Source organism: Hemiscyllium ocellatum, chromosome 32 (assembly GCF_020745735.1).
Source record: "Hemiscyllium ocellatum isolate sHemOce1 chromosome 32, sHemOce1.pat.X.cur, whole genome shotgun sequence".
Taxonomy (NCBI): Eukaryota; Metazoa; Chordata; class Chondrichthyes; order Orectolobiformes; family Hemiscylliidae; genus Hemiscyllium; species Hemiscyllium ocellatum.
The window spans coordinates 21,838,414-21,856,440 of NC_083432.1; the positions used below are offsets into that span (position 1 = coordinate 21,838,414).

General features: G+C 39.4%; 1 protein-coding gene across 1 annotated transcript in view; it reads left to right on the plus strand.

Annotated features, from left to right (window-relative positions):
• ngfrb (nerve growth factor receptor b) overlaps window positions 1-18,027 on the plus strand; it is a 177,060-nt gene that overhangs the window by 63,355 nt on the left and 95,678 nt on the right. The window contains exon 3 of the mRNA XM_060848555.1: window positions 1,399-1,764. Within this exon, the coding sequence (XP_060704538.1) occupies window positions 1,399-1,764 (366 nt within the window). The remainder of the gene's footprint in view (window positions 1-1,398; window positions 1,765-18,027) is intronic.

Below are 18,027 nucleotides of genomic sequence, written 5' to 3' on the forward strand. Positions count from 1 at the left end.
GAATTCGAATATCACCACTGCTCCAGTAGGAATGAGTTCGAGGTCTTCAGAATATTATGATGTGGAGGTGCTGGTGTTGGACTGGGGTGGACAAAGTCAGATGTCACATGACACCAGATTATAGTCCAACAGCTTTATTTGAAATCACAAGCTTTTGGAGTGCTGCTCCTTCATCAGGTGAAGCCAGAAGCACTCTGAAAGCTTGTGAATGAAAAAAAACTGTTGGACTATAACCTGGTGTCGCATAACTTCTGACCTTATCTAGAGTATTATCCAGGGTCTCTAATTTGATGACATTACCACTATGCCTACGCTGTTTCCCCCTGTAGATTGTAGATTGTATTGTAGCAATCAACATTTTCCAACCCCTTTATTTGCAAAGTAAAAGTCCGATGCAGGTCAAATTGTAAGTTGACACAAGGTTGCCGCATCTAGAAATGAGTCAAGACAGATTGCATGCAGTGATTACAGGATTTTCAATGGGACACGTTGAAAACTGCACAGAATCTTGTGTGTACTTGTTGCGTTGCAACATTTTTGATTGGGAATGCTGCTGTCTCTCCCCAGGAGCAAAAGTGTGAACTGCTTTAGAAAAGGCTTTGAATCATAAAAAGTATGAATGTTGTGGGAAAAATGTACAATTAAAGGGAATATTTGGCTCAAATGTTTGTTAATGCATTGCAAGTGTATTAAAATCTCATCTAACTGCCTTGTTTTCACTCCAAACTTCTGTATTGTTCTTTAGTTTAAATATGTATTCCTGATGAAGGACTTTTGCCCAAAATGTCGATTTTACTGCTCTTCAGATGCTGCCTGAGCTGCTGTGCTTTTCCAGCACCACTCTAATCTAGACTTTAGTTTAAATGCTGATTAACTCTTAATTTAAATGCTGTGTACCCAAAAACTGCATATGGTCACTTAACTATTGCCTAATCGTTGCTTTGTACAAGTTTATCGTTACGTCTTTGTTCTTATATTCCAGGCCTCCACTTACAACACCCAAAATACTGTATAGTTTGACCCATCAGTATTCACAAGTTCATGGATTTTTGTATTTGAACCTCTGGGTTACCCTTACATTAGCATGTTTCTCCTACAAACTATAGTGAGGGCTTTCATTATTTTTCTTTATTTAAATGAATCATTGTAAACTTCTCCTTACTAAATTGCATCCACCGCCTCTCTGTCCATTTTGTTGATAGGCCCATTTGCTCATCAAGTTTCTTATTTTGATGTTGTAGAGCAATGAAGCGTTTGCCACAAAATGTGCACCCGTTACTAACTGGCTTAAGGTGTTGCAAAATGTTTGTTTTGGGAACAGATGCCCATGTAATGAGCATGAATAATAAAGACAACGTATGTTTTCACTTATTTGTTACTGTTTTTCTTTCATCCTAGGTGTTGCTTATTCAGATGTTTCAAGCCACATTGAACCATGCAAACCTTGCACAGAATGTTTAGGCACAAGAACCATTGCAATCCCTTGTATGGATAACTTTGATACATCCTGCATTTGCATGGATGGCTATTATGAGGATCCTGATAATGTGGGTGGAGAGTGCCTTAAGTGTGACCTTTGTGAAGAGGGATTTGGAGTACTGCAACTGTGTACTGATAAACAGAATACGATCTGTGAGAAATGCCCTCCGGAAACCTATTCTGACCAGAAGAGCAGTGCTGACCCTTGTCTCCCGTGCACTCTCTGTGAAGAAAATGAAGTGCTGAGTTCAGAATGTACACCTATCAAAGATGCCGTATGTAACAGTAAGTCCTGTTTCTATTTTCTCTTTTGTGTCATTCACTGGGAATTTTAAAATAATGGGTCGGATTTTGTGATCAGCAGTGGCTGAATGTCAAAAGCCATTCATTACAATTACACTTCTCTACAATGGTTCTATAAACTTTTTTAGTGGAATTTCCAGTTATTAGAAAACCATTTCAACCCCATGCCCTTTATATAGGATCAGGAATCTGTGGAAGTTGGGCAAGCAACTTTGTACCTCTTTACCCAATTAGTTTAAAGTGAGGCACACAGCTTGAAGCAGGAGATAGCAAATAGATTGGTTAACTCAATGTCAGTGTGTGAAATTAAGAGAGGGAAGTAGATGGAATAAAGAAGTGGAAAGGAAAATTTTAAGGAAGAAATTGTTTTTTTTAGAATCACAATCATTATGAATGAGACTTTGAACTAATTTTCATTTTCAAAAAGATTGTTTGATAGTAATTAGGACAAATGATTTCCTTAACCATTAACTTGCACATTAATGGACAAAGTGGAATCTTTTCTGTTATTTCTGTGCCACTCTGTTTTATGATGGTCATCCATTCTTGTGAACCTTCTGTTCCGATATTGGGACGGAGCAGTACAACTTGTCGAGGAACAGGGCAACTTCCTTGTTGAACTGGGCATGTGTGGACAGCAGGTATTATCCAATTTAGAGGTTAATAACTTTGGATGCCTGTAGACTCACTGGCATTTTAACTGAAATTGTTATTGCATAAGGGTGTGAAAGGATTGATGCTGAGGAGTGCATGAAGCACTGCTCAATAGGGTATTGGCCTGTGGACCCTGGCAGATGGACAGCTTTGGACCTCAATAGGATAAGACCTAACATTGAAGTCATCCTCATAATCTTTGTAATAATGTCCATATTATCAACGTAACATTTCAATAGTTGCTATCATGATATAAACTAATCATATTTAAGACAAGTGCCCCTTCTTTTTAGACCTCACTCTGGTTTTCCTTTATTATAGGAGAAAGTGAGGTCTGCAGATGCTGGAGATCAGAGCGGAAAATGTGTTGCTGGAAAAGCGCAGCAGGTCAGGCAGCATCCAAGGAACAGGAAATTCGACGTTTTGGGCATAAGCCCTTCATCAGGGCATTCCTGATGAAGGGCTTATGCCCGAAACGTCAAATTTCCTGTTCCTTGGATGCTGCCTGACCTGCTGCGCTTTTCCTTTATTATACCAGACCAACAGACCCTGTACATATCCACGTGGAAACAGGATGTGGCAGGAACTCTACGAGATTTATCTGTAAGAACTCCACAGAGGCTGGTATCCCGTCACCAAGTCACCATTTATTTACATGTGGCACTGACCCCGTAGAGCCAGCTCTCAGTGTGACCAAAACCTCTGTCAACTCTCTTTATATCAGTCAGCCAGGGCTCCCTGAATGGACCAGGTTAACAGTCCCACTCAGGAAACTCATATTCTGTGAAATCCACCTGGCTGACAAAGACTACAATATCTACCTGAGGGGAGGAATTAAAAATGGCAGAGTTGTAGTGATAGAGGTTTCAATAGTGAGGAGAATAGACAGGCATTTCTACAGTAAAAGAGACAAAACAGCAAAAGAGGGTGGAATGTTGACTCCCTAGTCCCAGTCACAATTACTGAAAGGCATTCTGATGTGGGTGGGATGAAAAATCAGTTGTCGTGATATATGTCAGCACCAACAATATAGATTGAGGAAGCGATGTGGTCCTACAAACAGAATATAGGAGAATAAATTAAACCGTAGGACTCAAAGGTTGCAATCTCAGGGTTACAACTAGTGCCACATACTAGCAAGAATAAAAATAACAGGTTATACTGGATGAATACATGGTTGGAGAACTGGTGTAGGAAGGAGGGATTCAGACTGCTAGGCCAATAAGATCAGTTCTGGGGAAGGTGGGCCCTGTGCAAATAGGATGGGCCGTGCCAGGGTAGGACTGAAACCAATGTCCTGCAGTAGGGGATGGAAGAGGAGTTGCTGTTTGTTATGACTGCAGAGAACATTTAAACTCAACTGGCTAGGAGATGGGGACCTGTGAAAGGAGATGATGAGGAAGAACCAGGGATAGAAACAAAAGATAGAAAATGTAAGAAGCAAAAGTGGAAGGCAGAAAAATCAAGAGCAATAAAACAAATGGAGCATTGTGTAAATGAAAATTAAGATTGCTAACAAGGTTAAAAAGACAATTCTGAAGGCCTTGTGTTCCTAATGGGCAGAGCTTTCACTGTTGATGAATTAACAGCATAATTAGATATAGTTAAGATATAATTGCGATTGCAGATACATGACTGTTTGGTGACCAAGGATCGGAAAGGAATATCCAAAGGTATTCATTTTTCAGGAAAGAAGGGAGAGGGCATGGAGTAGCATTGTTAGTAAAAGAAGAAATTCATGCAATAGTGAGGGAGCATATTGGCTCAGCAACCCATGACGTGCAATCTGTACGTTTGGAGATAAAAAACACCAAGGAGCAGAAAATACTACTTGGGGTTGTCTGTAGGCCCTCAAACAATAGTGGAGTTTTAATGGATGGTATTTAACAAGAAATCAGAGATCCATGCACTAAGTGTAAAACTGTAATCATCAGTAATTTTAATTTATATATAGATTAGACAAACCAAACTAGCAATAGTATTGTGGAGGAAGATTCCCTGCAATGTGTACATGATTTTCTTTTTCATTAATACTTTGAGGAACCAGAGAACAGGTTGGGTACTGTGCAATGAGAAAGGATTAATTAACAGTCCCTTGGAGAAGTGTGGTCATAATATGGTGGCAGTCTGGAATAGGATAGAGAACAAAATTGATTCCGCAACCCGGTTCCTGAGTCTGATTTAAGGGAACTAAGAGGGTATGGGATGTGAATTGGCTAGAATTGATTGGGAAATCTTACTATTTCAAATAATAATCTCTGTAAAATCCTCCATTTCTGTCACATTTTTCAATTCTCAGCAGTGGCTGTATGTGAATGCTTGTACATTTTGCTTCTAGAGATTGTGCTGTAATTGGCTGAACAGAACATAGAACATAGAAAAGTACAGCACAGAACAGGCCCTTAGGCCCAAGATGTTGTGCTGAGGTTTAATCCTAAAATAAAATATAATAACTTAACCTACGCACCCCTCAACTCACTGCTATCCATGTACATGTCCAGCAGTCGCTTAAATGTCCCTAATGACTCAGCTTCCACCACCACCGCTGGCAACGCATTCCATGCATTCACAACTCTCTGCGTAAAGAACCTACCTCTGACATCTCCTATATACCTTTCTCCTAATATCTTAAAACTACCTTGTACCAGTCAATCCTGCCCTGGGGAAAAGTCTCTCTCAAATGATTCTATTTATTCCTCTCATTATTTTATACACCTTGATTAGGTCTCCTCTCTTCCTCCTTCTCTCCAGAGAGAAACGTCTGAGCTTATTCAACCTTTCTTCATAAGGCAAGCCCTCCAGTCTAGGCAGCATCATGATGAATCTTCTTTGCACCCTCTCCAAAGCCTCTGTATCTTTCCTATAGTAGGGCGACCAGAACTGGACACAATATTCCAAGTGTGGTCTCACCAGGGACTTGTAGAGCTGTAGTAAAATGTTGCGGCTCTTAAACCCGATCCCCCTGTTAATGAAAGCCAAAACACCATATGCTTTCTTAACAACCCTATCCACTTGGGTGGCAACTTTGAGGGATCTATGTACAAGCATACCCAGACCCCTCTGTTTCTGCAAACTGCCAAGAATCCTGTCATTAATCCTATATTCAGTATTCAGGTTCAACCTTGCAAAATGCATCACTTCGCATTTATCCAGGTTAAACTCCATCTGCCATTTCTCAGCCTTGTCTATGTCGCGCTGCAGCCTGCAACCGCCCTCAATACTATCAACGGCACCTCCAACCTTTGTGTCATCTGCAAATTTACTAACCCACCCTTCAACCACCTCATCCAAATCATTTATAAAACTACAAAGAGCAGAGGCCCAATAACAGAGCCCTGCGGGACCCCACTCGTCACTGACCTCCAGGCAGAATACTTTCCATCTACAATCACTCTCTGCTTTCTGTCAGCCAATCAATTCTGAATCCAGATAGCCAAATCTCCCTGTATCCCATACTTCCTGACTTTATAAATGAGCCTACCATGGGGAACCTTATCAAGTGCCTAGCTGATGTCCATATTCACCACATCCATTGCTCGACTGCCGTCGACCTGTCTTGTCACCTCCTCAAAGAACTCAATAAGATTTGTGAGGCATGACCTGCCCCTCACAAAGCCATACTGACTGCCTTTAATCACAAATGACTTTAGCAAATAGTCATATAGCCTATCCCTCAGAATTCTTTCCAAAGCTTTGCTGACCACAGAAATAGTTCACCAATCCAGTATTCTACAGAAAGTCTGCCCTGCATTTGACAATTCATACCTTTGCTTTGGCCACAGTGCAACAAAAGCAGCTGACACTATCTGAGGAAGGGTCTGAAACATTAACTCTGATTTCTCTTTGCAGATGCTGCCAGACCTGCTGAGCTTTTTCAGCAATGTCTGTTTGTGTTTCTGGTTTACAGCATCCGTAGTTCATTTGGTTTTTATTTAGATTTGAGAACCAGTCTGCTATGCATGCCTTTTAGGGAGTTGTCCTCATGAAAATGAATAATTATCTCCCAACTCTTCAATCCAGGAATGAGTTCAGAACCTGGGCTTGCCAATCCTTCAGGACTGGTCTGGAGTCTCCAGATACTGAAGATCAATCTCCAGGACACTGTTGTGTGCCACCCTGAAGGATAACCCGGGGGCCACTGAAAATGATTGGGATTTTTTTGTTTTACTTTATGCAATATGGGGAAAATTGAAAATGGGGTAGCAAAAGGCTGACAGTGAAGCATTCTTCAATTTGGCAATGAGTCTTTGGCTGTCTAATTGTTATAGGAATGCAGTGTGTCAAATGGATGGATGGAGTGGTTGGCTAATGGCTAGAGCATGAAAGCAGGTCATATGTTGAAAACCTTCGGGAATAGATTCGATCACAGTTGACAACACTAAAAGGAGTCCCCACTTCTGTTTCCAATCCCGACAGGGCCGATCCAGCTCTTGATCCGTTTCCTCAACTCTGTTCATTTCTCATTATAGCAAGTTAGTCCCTCCTGACCTCATAAAGTTAATATATATCCCAATCTCTTAATTTCTCTTGCTCCTCCTCACTTTCATCCCCTCTTCTTGTTTATTTTTCTGCACTTTTCATCTCTGTATTAGTTTTCCTTTTCTCTTTGACTTGCTATGACATGAGCGTTGCTGTGTGGTGCCTCCTGCAGGATTTGATATAAAGCATTTGACTTGGTCAATCATAGTAGGAGCCAGGCCTGAGTCAGGGCATCTGAATATTCTTGAGATGCTGCTTGAGTCTCACATGCTATCCAGTTATGTTTGCTTCATGTATTATTTATTTACAAATTGTGATTTACACTTAGAATGGGTGCTCTTGAAGCATAGTTCCAGTACATCTCAAATATGAGTCAACAATAATTGATACATTGCAATCAATGTGGGCAGCACGGTGGCACAGTGGTTAGCACTGTTGCCTCACAGCGCCAGAGACCCGGATTCAATTCCTGCCTCAGGCGACTGACTGTGTGGAGTTTGCACGTTCTCCCCGTGTCTGCGTGGGTTTCTTCCGGGTGCTCTGGTTTCCTCCCACAGTCCAAAAATGTGCAGGTTAGGTGAATTGGCCAGGCTAAATTGCCCGCAGTGTTAGGTGAAGGGGTAAATGTCGGAGAATGGGTCTGGGTGGGTTGCGCTTCGGCAGGTTGGTCTGGACTTGTTGGGCCGAAGGGCCTGTTTCCACACTGTAAGTGATCTAATCTAATCTAAAAAAGTCAAGTGCTCTTAGAGTTATCTTTGAAGGGATTGATGTTTAAAGAATAACACACAAAATGTACATATACTTTAGAAATTTGAGGCTAGTGGCAGAATTGGTTGCTTTTTACCTCTCAGACTAGGTTCAAAGTCCAGCTCAGTCTGATAATGCAGGTGCCCTGATTATGTTGCACCTGAGTGGTATATATGGATGCTCTAAGCAGCCATGCAGTCATATAACCAAGCAGCTATTGATGCTGAACTCCAATGACAAGCTTCAGGTATTCTGTTTTGACCCCAATCCAAATTGAAACCAATTGATGTGACATTGAGCTGGTGGAAAACAAGTCTTCAGTATCCTTCTTGGATAGATTTCCATCAGCCCTTGAATTGTTTTCTCAAAAATACACTTTCTCAGGATAGATTTTGACCAGAAATAATCTAAAATAAATATTATAGGGACATACTGGTTTAAAATATGCTTCCATTAATACGGCATGATCTGTGGCCTCCAGTAAAACATTAACTCTTCATGAGTCATTTACTAGTACTGAATCTCAATAAATCATTGTCTGTATATAGTCACTTATGCTGCTGCAGGCTTATCTCTATTGCTCCCATAGAGACTGTTAGTCAAATGGTCTACTCTCTATGTTGGAGAAATCGATGATTTGAACTTCATACCTGTTCAGATGCTAAAATGTTACTGTAGCAGGTTAAGCAGAATGCTGTAAATGTGACTGGACTGAGATATGGGAGTGATTCTTAAGTGGTGTTTAAGTATTAAACGTTTTAAATAGTTTTCTGAGTACAGGCATGTTTTCTGACCTGTGCAATATCATTTCGAGATGACATGTACAGATAACTATTTTCAGGTAAAGATGTTTCTTTTCCCACTCTGAAACTGTGAGGTGGTAAGGTCAGTAATCAGGAAGAGACAGGCACTGGCTTGTCCACGTCAACCTTTTGCCTTGCATCATTTATTCAGCTAATTAAAAACAAAATGCACAGAATTCAAAAATGTTCTTAAGAGCTGGGCATGGAAATCAGCCTCAGTATGATGAGTGACATCATAGTTTGTTGAAGCTGAAAGAGTGCCATTTGTTTTATTTAATAATTAATGCAGTGTTATTGAAGGTAAGGAACCAGTCCTGATGTCTTTAGTTTCCCGTTGAAGGACTTTTATTGCTCTCTGGATATCTGAGAGGATAGTACATGAAAGGGTCACGGTGTATTCACAAATGTGCAGTCTGCCAGAGTGGGATAGCTCCTTCACTATTTGCTGCAGTTCAGATGGGGGGAGGTATTATTGGGAAACCTCAGCTGCTAGGCACATAAAGCAGTTTTGGAAGAGTGGATAGTGGTGGGCTGGTGTTTTTCAGTTAATCTTAAACTGCCATGATCATTGTATGGAGCTGCACTTTTCGATGCTTTTCTATGTATAAGGTATCTGTTCAGAGAGAGGGAAAGAGAGAAAGAGGGCAGGGGTGGAGGAAGCCAGAATGAGAAAGAGCACCCAGCCGCAGCAGTGTTATCTGTGGCTGGGTCTTGGCCCCCCAGGCTCTTGTTGGTCGTTGTCGGCCTGTTGTTGTGATCGCTGCTGTCGGGGAAAGTGAGTATAGAAAGAACACATAGGTGTCACTGAGGTGGCAGCAGAACAGGGGACTCCTGGTTGTGTGGCGAGTGTGGGTTCAGCATGGGACCTGGCATCAAATTGGCACAGCGTCACTGAGGTGGGCCCAGTGGTGAAGCGATGGCGCCTAAAACGTGGTGACTCCTATGTTGTGTGTCTGGTGCAGGCAGTAGCGAGGCGTTGGAGGAAGGGTGATAGTGCAGAGCTCAGGGTTCTGTTCCAGCTGTATCTTTTATCCTTTTTATTCTTAAACTCTCCAAAATGGGGCCAGATTGTGGAGATGGTTGAAGCTTTATACTGTATTATACTATATTATTCACTTCAAAATGCAAGTGATGGTAAATAAATCACTCATCGAGGTTTCTATGACACTTAGAAAATACTCCAACACACCATTTTATTTTAATAAACTGATCAAACTCCTTTAAGTTTACAAACCCCTTTCAGATTACAGACTCCTTTAATAACAAGTAAGACACTTTAAAGATACAATCCTTGCTCTCCATGTAAGGTAACATGCAATTAGTTTTTCCAAATATGATTGACTTACTTTTGATATTTTTATTGAAAAGCACTAACATATGAACAAGTGCAATACAGCAGAGAACAGAGACAAGTTTAAAAAATGTTTTAAAAACTTGCATTTGTAAAACACTTTACACAACCACTGCACATCTCAAAGCATTTTATAGTCAATTAAATATTTTGGAAATGTAGTGACTACTGTGGGGAATGCAGCAATCAATTTGACCAGTATAAATTCCCACAAACAATATGATAGTGATCCGATAATCTATTTTTGTGATATTGGCTAGATCACTGGTATAACTTTCCTCTCCTCTACCTCCTTTCTATGAGATATTTTATTGTCACCTAAGAGGGTAAATGGGCTCTTAGTTTAACATCTGATCCAAAAAGGATGGCCCCTCAGGCAATGCAGCACTCTCTGCCTACTGCACTGTAGTGACAGACTCAATATATTTGTGCTCAGATCCTGGATTGGGATTAGAACTCAAGAATCATTTGCCAACAGAAGGAATCAAGCAGCTGGGGAAAAAAAACAAAAATTTCTGGAGAAACTCAGCAGGTATGGCAGTATCTGTGGAGAGACAGCACAGTTAAGGTTTCAAATCCAATGTCTCTTCTTCACAGCATTGAGAATGAATCACTTGGGTCACTGGAGTCGAGATTAATTGTGTCCTCTCTCCGCAGATGCAGCCAGACCTGCTGAGTTTCTCCAGCGATTTTTGGTTTTGCTTATTTCCAATCTCCAGCAACAGCAGTTCTTTGTTTTATTTTAGTGTCAAACGGCTGTATCATTTTTAAGAACTTCATCATTCACAGCAGTAATACTACCGATTAAAAATTTAGTCCCCAAGCCAACACTGTATGGTTAAAGAAGTAGCCGCTGCTGCAGTTAAGTTCATTTTCATTTTGAAACTTTCCATTGTTTATTGAATCGAACTTGAAAAGCATCTACAATTTTTTTCTCAAACGTCAGTCTATTTATCATAATGCCAGTGTGTCAGAAAACCAAACCTAATGGTTATTAATAGCTCAATTCATGCAGTCGGTCCAGGATTAAACTGACTGAAATGGAAATGTAAACCTCACTTGAAAGAATTTTACAAATAATTCAGAGTAATTCATTTGTGGTACAGTCAACTTTTCCATTTGTACAACATTTGCAAAATCCAACATAAAATCGTAACATGAAGGAGTGAAAATAATCTGGCAATAACATGAGAGATACACAAATTCAATGGACTGATCCAGAATGTAACAAGTCAGATTTGTAAAAAAAATTCCTTTACAGTTGGAGAAAGAAATTAAGGGAGATTCATTTCCTTAACTTTGTTGGCCTCAGCCTATGGAGGCCGATCTTTAGTGGGAATAATTCTCACATTTACAATGGTGTCATTTATTGCAAAATATCATTTCATCAAATAGGAAATGACAATGATTGACTTTACATCCATCCTAGGCTCTAGAATAAATGTAGTGTTTATTATATCCATCCCCTTGGCATTTGTGCACCCTAGGAGAAAGTGAGGACTGCAGATGCTGGAGTATCAGAGCTGAAAATGTGTTGCTGGAAAAGCGCAGCAGGTCAGGCAGCATCCAAGGAGCAGGAGAGTCGACGTTTCGGGCATGAGCCCTTCTTCAGGAAGGGCTCATTTGTGCACCTTACCAAGAGAAGATCTTATGGCAGGTTATTTTTGTGAGAGGTGGGAGGAGTACTTAGGAAATTACATAGAGATGTAGGAAGATCTGTAAACCTGTATGACAATCCCCACAATGGATAAGCAGGTACAAAAACTCAATGCCTCACCTGTAGAAGGTTAAAGTTGATTTTCTTCTAAAGGACTTGATGAGAGGAGGTGAGACCAGCTTCTAACTTACACTGAATATCCAATGTAGTCTGAGGTCAATAAATTTTCCTGTCAGGAAATCCTGCATTTCCTCTCAATACTTAAACATTTCTTAATAGGATGATCCATGAAATATTATCCTTGTAACAAAATATGTTTTATTGTTTGGCAAAATGAGGAATATCATATGAAAGCAAGAAATTAGTAGTAAACTAATCATTAATTTCATTGCAAAACATCTAATTTGTAGTTGTAGAACCATTCTTTGTAATGGAGTAAAATGTAAGCTAGTAATTAGCCATCATTTCCAAAAGACCTTTTGGCAGTATGCCCCACCATTCAAGAGCCATTTGGGTTGATACATGTATACTTTGACATTCACTATTCCACATGCAATGGGAAGTGCAGAAATGTAGGTACTCTAAGAACTGTAACAGCTAGTATGGGAATTGAAGCCACAAAAGCCATTGTTGGTATCTTTCTATATTACACTGTTGCTATCAAGCCAACCAAACTATTTGACCTCCCCGTCTGTATTGTAAACTAGTGCCACAGAATCATTCGTCGTTCACCTACCTGCACCATAGTGTGAAAATGATAGTAGGTGGGCCAATCCGATGAATGAGGCCAAAGGTAGAGTACAGCACTTTATCTAATTCTAGTCACAAAGGAGGTTCAAAGACTGTATTGTAGAGTCACAAGGCTCATTAAATGTTAAAAGCTTGTCTTATGAACAAAGACTAAACAAGTTTAGACTTTTCAGCCTGGAAAGAAGGCATCGGATAATTGATCTTATCCAAGATGTGGAAAATATAAATCTTCATAATTTAGTAATGAGAGAAGCGTAAGATGTGGTATTCTTGGATAGTAGAATCTGCCACCATTGACTTTTTTTTTGACTGTTTTCAGGGCTATTTGGTGTACAGTGGCAGAGGAATAACTACTAGTGAATCTTAACAAGAAGAGGTTCTTATTTTAGGAAGATAATCACATGGTAGCAATTAGGCACACATTATATTGATTAGTTAGATTTTGTTTCAAAGACTATCAGGAAGATAGATGATAAGATCTCAAGATATTCTCTTAATTTCCGCATGATATCTTAAGATTGGGTGAAGCTTATTTCAGCCTCCAACATTAACCTTTTCAAAATCATTAACTTATACAACATAAAGGAACCAGGAAAGAAAGAAAAGACAATATTAGGATTCATATCAGGAAAGCCTCATCACACCCAGGCAAGACATCAATGGTAGAATTATTTAATGCAACACTGACTAGATGTTTTGAACCTTCATTATTCTAATGAGCCATTAAGAGACCAGTGCTCAGAAATATTGCAACTGTGGAGTTAGAATTAATTTATTTTGAAAAAACATTGTATTTTTCCTACCAAGAAGGAGATTAGATTGTTTTCATGCTTAGTTAACTACATACAATGGCACCAATAGAAGGTAGGAAAAACAAACACTAAAGACTAATCATCTTGCAATTCTGAGCTTTATATATCTATAAGCCAGGCTGTAATGAAGATGTCTTGATTTAATACACGTCTCCACTACTTTGCTGCATTCTATGAGCAAAATAATCCATTGATACTGGACTTTTTAGACTTTTGGTTTGATGTCAATCCATGCTTTAGTCTACACGTAAATGAGCTAACCAAACCTTTACGCATCACAGCTGCTCAGTAGCATTAGTGAGTAACTCAGACCTGAGGCAGCTACTTTAGCCACTGCTAATAGTGGCTTTTGACAATTATGTATGTGAACCGTATTAAAAAACCTTAACACTCCCAGCAAGTCCGCTCCAAATAGAAGCACACAACTGAGGATCCATCTCCATAACTTCCAAATGACAATCAACTGCACCAAATGAAAACAGCTATATTGGATGCAAAACATTTTTGCAGTTATTTCAGACATAGAAATCAACAAAGAGAGGAAAAATATATAAAATGTAGATCCCTCTGTACAGGGAAGATAGTGAGGATGAAGGAGTTTTTGAAAGGACATTTGATCAGTTCTTAACTGGATAAAAACAATGCAGGCTGATGGGGTAAGAGCAGGGGAGTGGAACAAATTGAGTAGCTCTTCCAAAGAGCTGCCACAAGCATGAGGGGCCAAATGACCACTTTCTGGGCAATGTAACTACATAAGAAATAGAAGCGGAACTAGGAGCATTCAGCTTCTTGAGCCTGCACTACCATTCAAAATATAGTGGCTGATTTGATTGTGAACTTAACTCCACTTTCCCATCTGCTGACAGTGATTCCTTTGTCAATCAAAGATTTGTCAGCATAGCCTTGAATATAATCAAAGATACTGCAGTCTGGGTTGGAGTATTCTGTATATTAAGGACTTTCTGAGAGAAATCATTTCTCTTCAAGTCAGTTTAAAAATAATTTAATACAGCAATGCTTAACTAGAATACCCCTATAAGGGGAAAGATCATTTCAGCACTTACTCTGTCAAGTCCTATCAGAGTCTTATATATTTCAAAATGGTCACCTATCATTTATCTAACCCATCATACCATGATTCTTAGAAAACTACATTTGTTGCACAACAACACAATGGCTAGCCTTTGATGGACAAGAGGGCAGATAAAAACATGCACTTTGGAGGTAGCAGTGATTTCTCTAAGATGTGCATCAGAATTTGAAATGACACACTGCAAGCAGAAATGATCAAGAACACATGCATTATAAAATACCTCACAGTTCTGAAAATATTTTGACTGCCTTTACAATGATGCTTCAGCCACTATAAATAACTACTGCTTTGTATCTCTCTCCAAACAACTCTATTTATTCCTCAACATTTTGAATAAAGTTTTACACTAAAAAACAGAGGACAGTGGATATAAAAAAATATAAATTACCTGATGGTCCTGTGATTAGTTGCATCAAGTGGAAGGTTTGTTGTTTGTTCAGTCAGCTTCTCTTCCTCAATATTTTTGTCACTGAAAATGTGTTGCTGGAAAAGTGCAGCAGATCAGGCAGCATCCAAAGAGGAGGAGAATCGACGTTTCGGGCATGAGCCCTTCTTCAGGAATGAGCCCTGAAGCTACTGTGCTTTTCCAGCAACACATTTTCAGCTTTGATCTCCAACATCTGCAGTCCTCACTTTCTCCTCAATATTTTTGACCCATGGAATTGGCCAAAGAGTTTCTGATCTTCTTATGTTGATGTGAGATGAAATAATTGTTTTTCAAATTAAAGTCTTTAAAGTTAACAACAAAACTCAACAATAAAAATGGATTGTATTTTCCACACCTCCCTTAACATAAACATTTCACATGAGTATTATTCGAAATAATGTAATTAAAATCAACTTTACAGAATGTGACAGTCACACATTCTGCAATTTGTGGAGATTATTTACATATTTCCATATTTAAAATCTCATTGCTAGTACGTTAGTTATGAATAATTAACTCATTGATGAGAAAAAGACATAATAAAAAGGAATGCCTAAAATAAACCAAAATAATGACTGTGATATTATTTCATTGTTTGTGGGTCCTGCTTTGCATTATTTGGCTGCTGCATTCTGCAACAGTAGACACACTTTAAAATTCCTTTATTGGCTCTCACTAATTTTTGATTATTATTTCATCCATTCTTTATAAGTTATGCAATAGCACAGTTAAAACTTTCTAATTTATTAGGATGCAATGACTCAAATTAAGGTATGATTTCCCAATATTATGAAGGATAATTCAGAAAGTATGCCTTTTCTTTTAAGTGGCAGAGAATGTCTTATGCAGCTTGTCGATTTGAGGAACACAGTATATAAAGGACAGCAATTCCCTATTATACCAGTAGCATATCATGCATTGTACAGTAAATGCCGTAGAGACTGACTACCACAGTGCAAATCATCATCTTACAGTTTGGAAGGCTGCCACTTCTAGCTCTTGCTGCAGTGTCTTTGGAAAGATCTCCATTGCCTTATGGTGTGAGTGAGTTCGCCACACATTAGTCATAATTAGGAACAATTGCGAGATAAATCTGTCACACCGTAATGCAGTGGTGTCATATTCACAACAAGAAAATACCTGGGCGTGTGAAATTATCCATTAAAAATCCTTAGCAGTTGTGAATTACGATGGGATATTTGAGATGGAAGATTACTGGATGAATTAGCTGGAAATAATTCAATTGTCTGCACAGATAATGCCAGCGATCCATTGCTGTTAAGGAAGTGATATATCACTTGCATCACCATTAAATGCTGCCAGTGGAAGCTCTAATCCAAAATCAATTGTACAAAATGTTCGACATTTTTCATTCTATTTTGCTTTGTTTTTGCTTTTTGCTGTTTTCAGTTTCCACCTTTGGCTAAGCAGGTGGAAATGTTCCTAAATGTCTAGGCTCTGTCGGTTGCCAGGATATGTGCAAGAAATATTCTGGACAATTTGTCCCCTACTTTATTTTATGACACGATGAGCTATAGATCCTCTACTCGCGGCTTCCCCTGATATTAAAGTTAAGGAGGGAATTGTCATGTGTGCATTTACCACAGGTCCCTAGCAGTCCATAACTTCCAGCTTGCAAGACTGACATTGCTCCACGATTTCACAATTTGAAATTAGATTACTGAGACTGAGCCTCATGCATGACATTAACAGCAGCAGCTGTTCATGGTCTTATGTTTTCTACAAAATGGACATGCTTTACTGCACAATTCACACTTCACTTCCTTACTTGTAACCCTGTATCTACGCTTTCACCTAGTAATGTTATAAAACTTACACAGTCCCTTTAAGTTTTTTAGCTTATACTAAAACCATTTAATCATTAACACTTAACTCCACTCATGCAGTATCTGCCATTTTCATGATCCTACCCAAAGGAATTTGAAATAACCTTAAATAGGAATAGCTGCCAAATATTGCTGAATCAGAACATTTATTTGTGGTCTGCACAATTTTTGCATATTTTAAGAGAGATACAGAGCTGAAGGAACAGTAATGGATCACTGGCATATTAGAACTGAAGAAAGAATCTGGTGTTTTTGGCTATGGAGGGCGTTGATTATTTTCTTGTCAGAAAGCAAAAGTTCCAAAAGATGATTTGCCTGGGTTAAAGAGATAGTAAAATAATACTTCCTTTATATGTTGCTGCTCATGGAAAGAAAATGTATAACTCCATAAATCTCCACTCACTGAATTCCAAGTTTGTTATGAATGCAAAGTACACGAAATAGAAACATTCTAAAATGAGGAAGGGTTGGACGTCAGATGGTGGATTTACTCCAAACTTACATCCCCATGACTGGTTAGGAAGTTCACATTCAAACAGACTTTTGTTGAAAAATGCTTGCTCTGTACTTTGAGAAAATAATGGAATGGGCACAAATGGGAAGATTAATTTCCCAATTTCCATTTGGATCAGCTAGGGCCTAATTAAATGGAGGAACTGCCCTGATGGGCCAAATGACAAATCAAATTTCTATGCTTTCATAAACATTCTTCCAGTGTAATCAATTTTAATATTCATATTTTGACTGCCTCACATCGTTTAAGGGATGCCTTTTTCTTGAGCACAACTTAAGGAAGATTGACTCTTCCTTCTTGTTTATTTCTGTGACACTTGTGCTGTGGCAGTTGGCCACCAGAGGGAGTTATGATCACTGGAATGTTCGCCCTTCCTCAATTATGGTCACCAGAACCGATCAACATTACCCCCAACCTGGTCCTTTATTTGTATTTGAAGAATTAGTCACCCTATTTGCTTCCCAAATATGGCACGTCAGTGTCACACCCAAACCAGTTTGATGCAACTGAACTGAGTTCAGATTCCATAAAATGTCATGAAATTGCAAATTTTAGCCCAGCGGACACCAAGTATTCACTTTCTATCTACATCAAACATATGCTCACTCATTGTAGCAAATATGTTGAACTCTCTACCGAAGGGTAGAAATTGAGCACTGCAGATGCTGGAGATCAGAGTCGAGAGCGTGGTGCTGGAAAAGCACAGCAGGTCAGGCAGCATCCGAGGAGCAGGAGAGTCAATGTTTGCCAGGCTTATGCCTGAAATGTCAATTCTCCTGCTCCTCAGATGCTGCCTGACATGATGTGCTTTTCCAGCACCAAACTCCCTACCAAAAGGCACTTGCTAGTATGTTTCATGAGTGTCAGCAGATTCTTCCTGGTTTATTCCAGCTTTAAGATCTATATGACTAGATTTGATTTGTCCTGTAGCACGTATAGCACTGAGAGCATCCTAGAGTGGCCATTATAGGTCCTATTCAAGTAAGGACCAACTGATTTTATGATCACTTTTGCATGACAAAGCTCCTGCTGTGAGCTGAATCCCCAACAATTGGCATAAGCTGCTTTTTCTTTGAAGTCTATTGTAGCAGCATGGATGTGGGACATAACC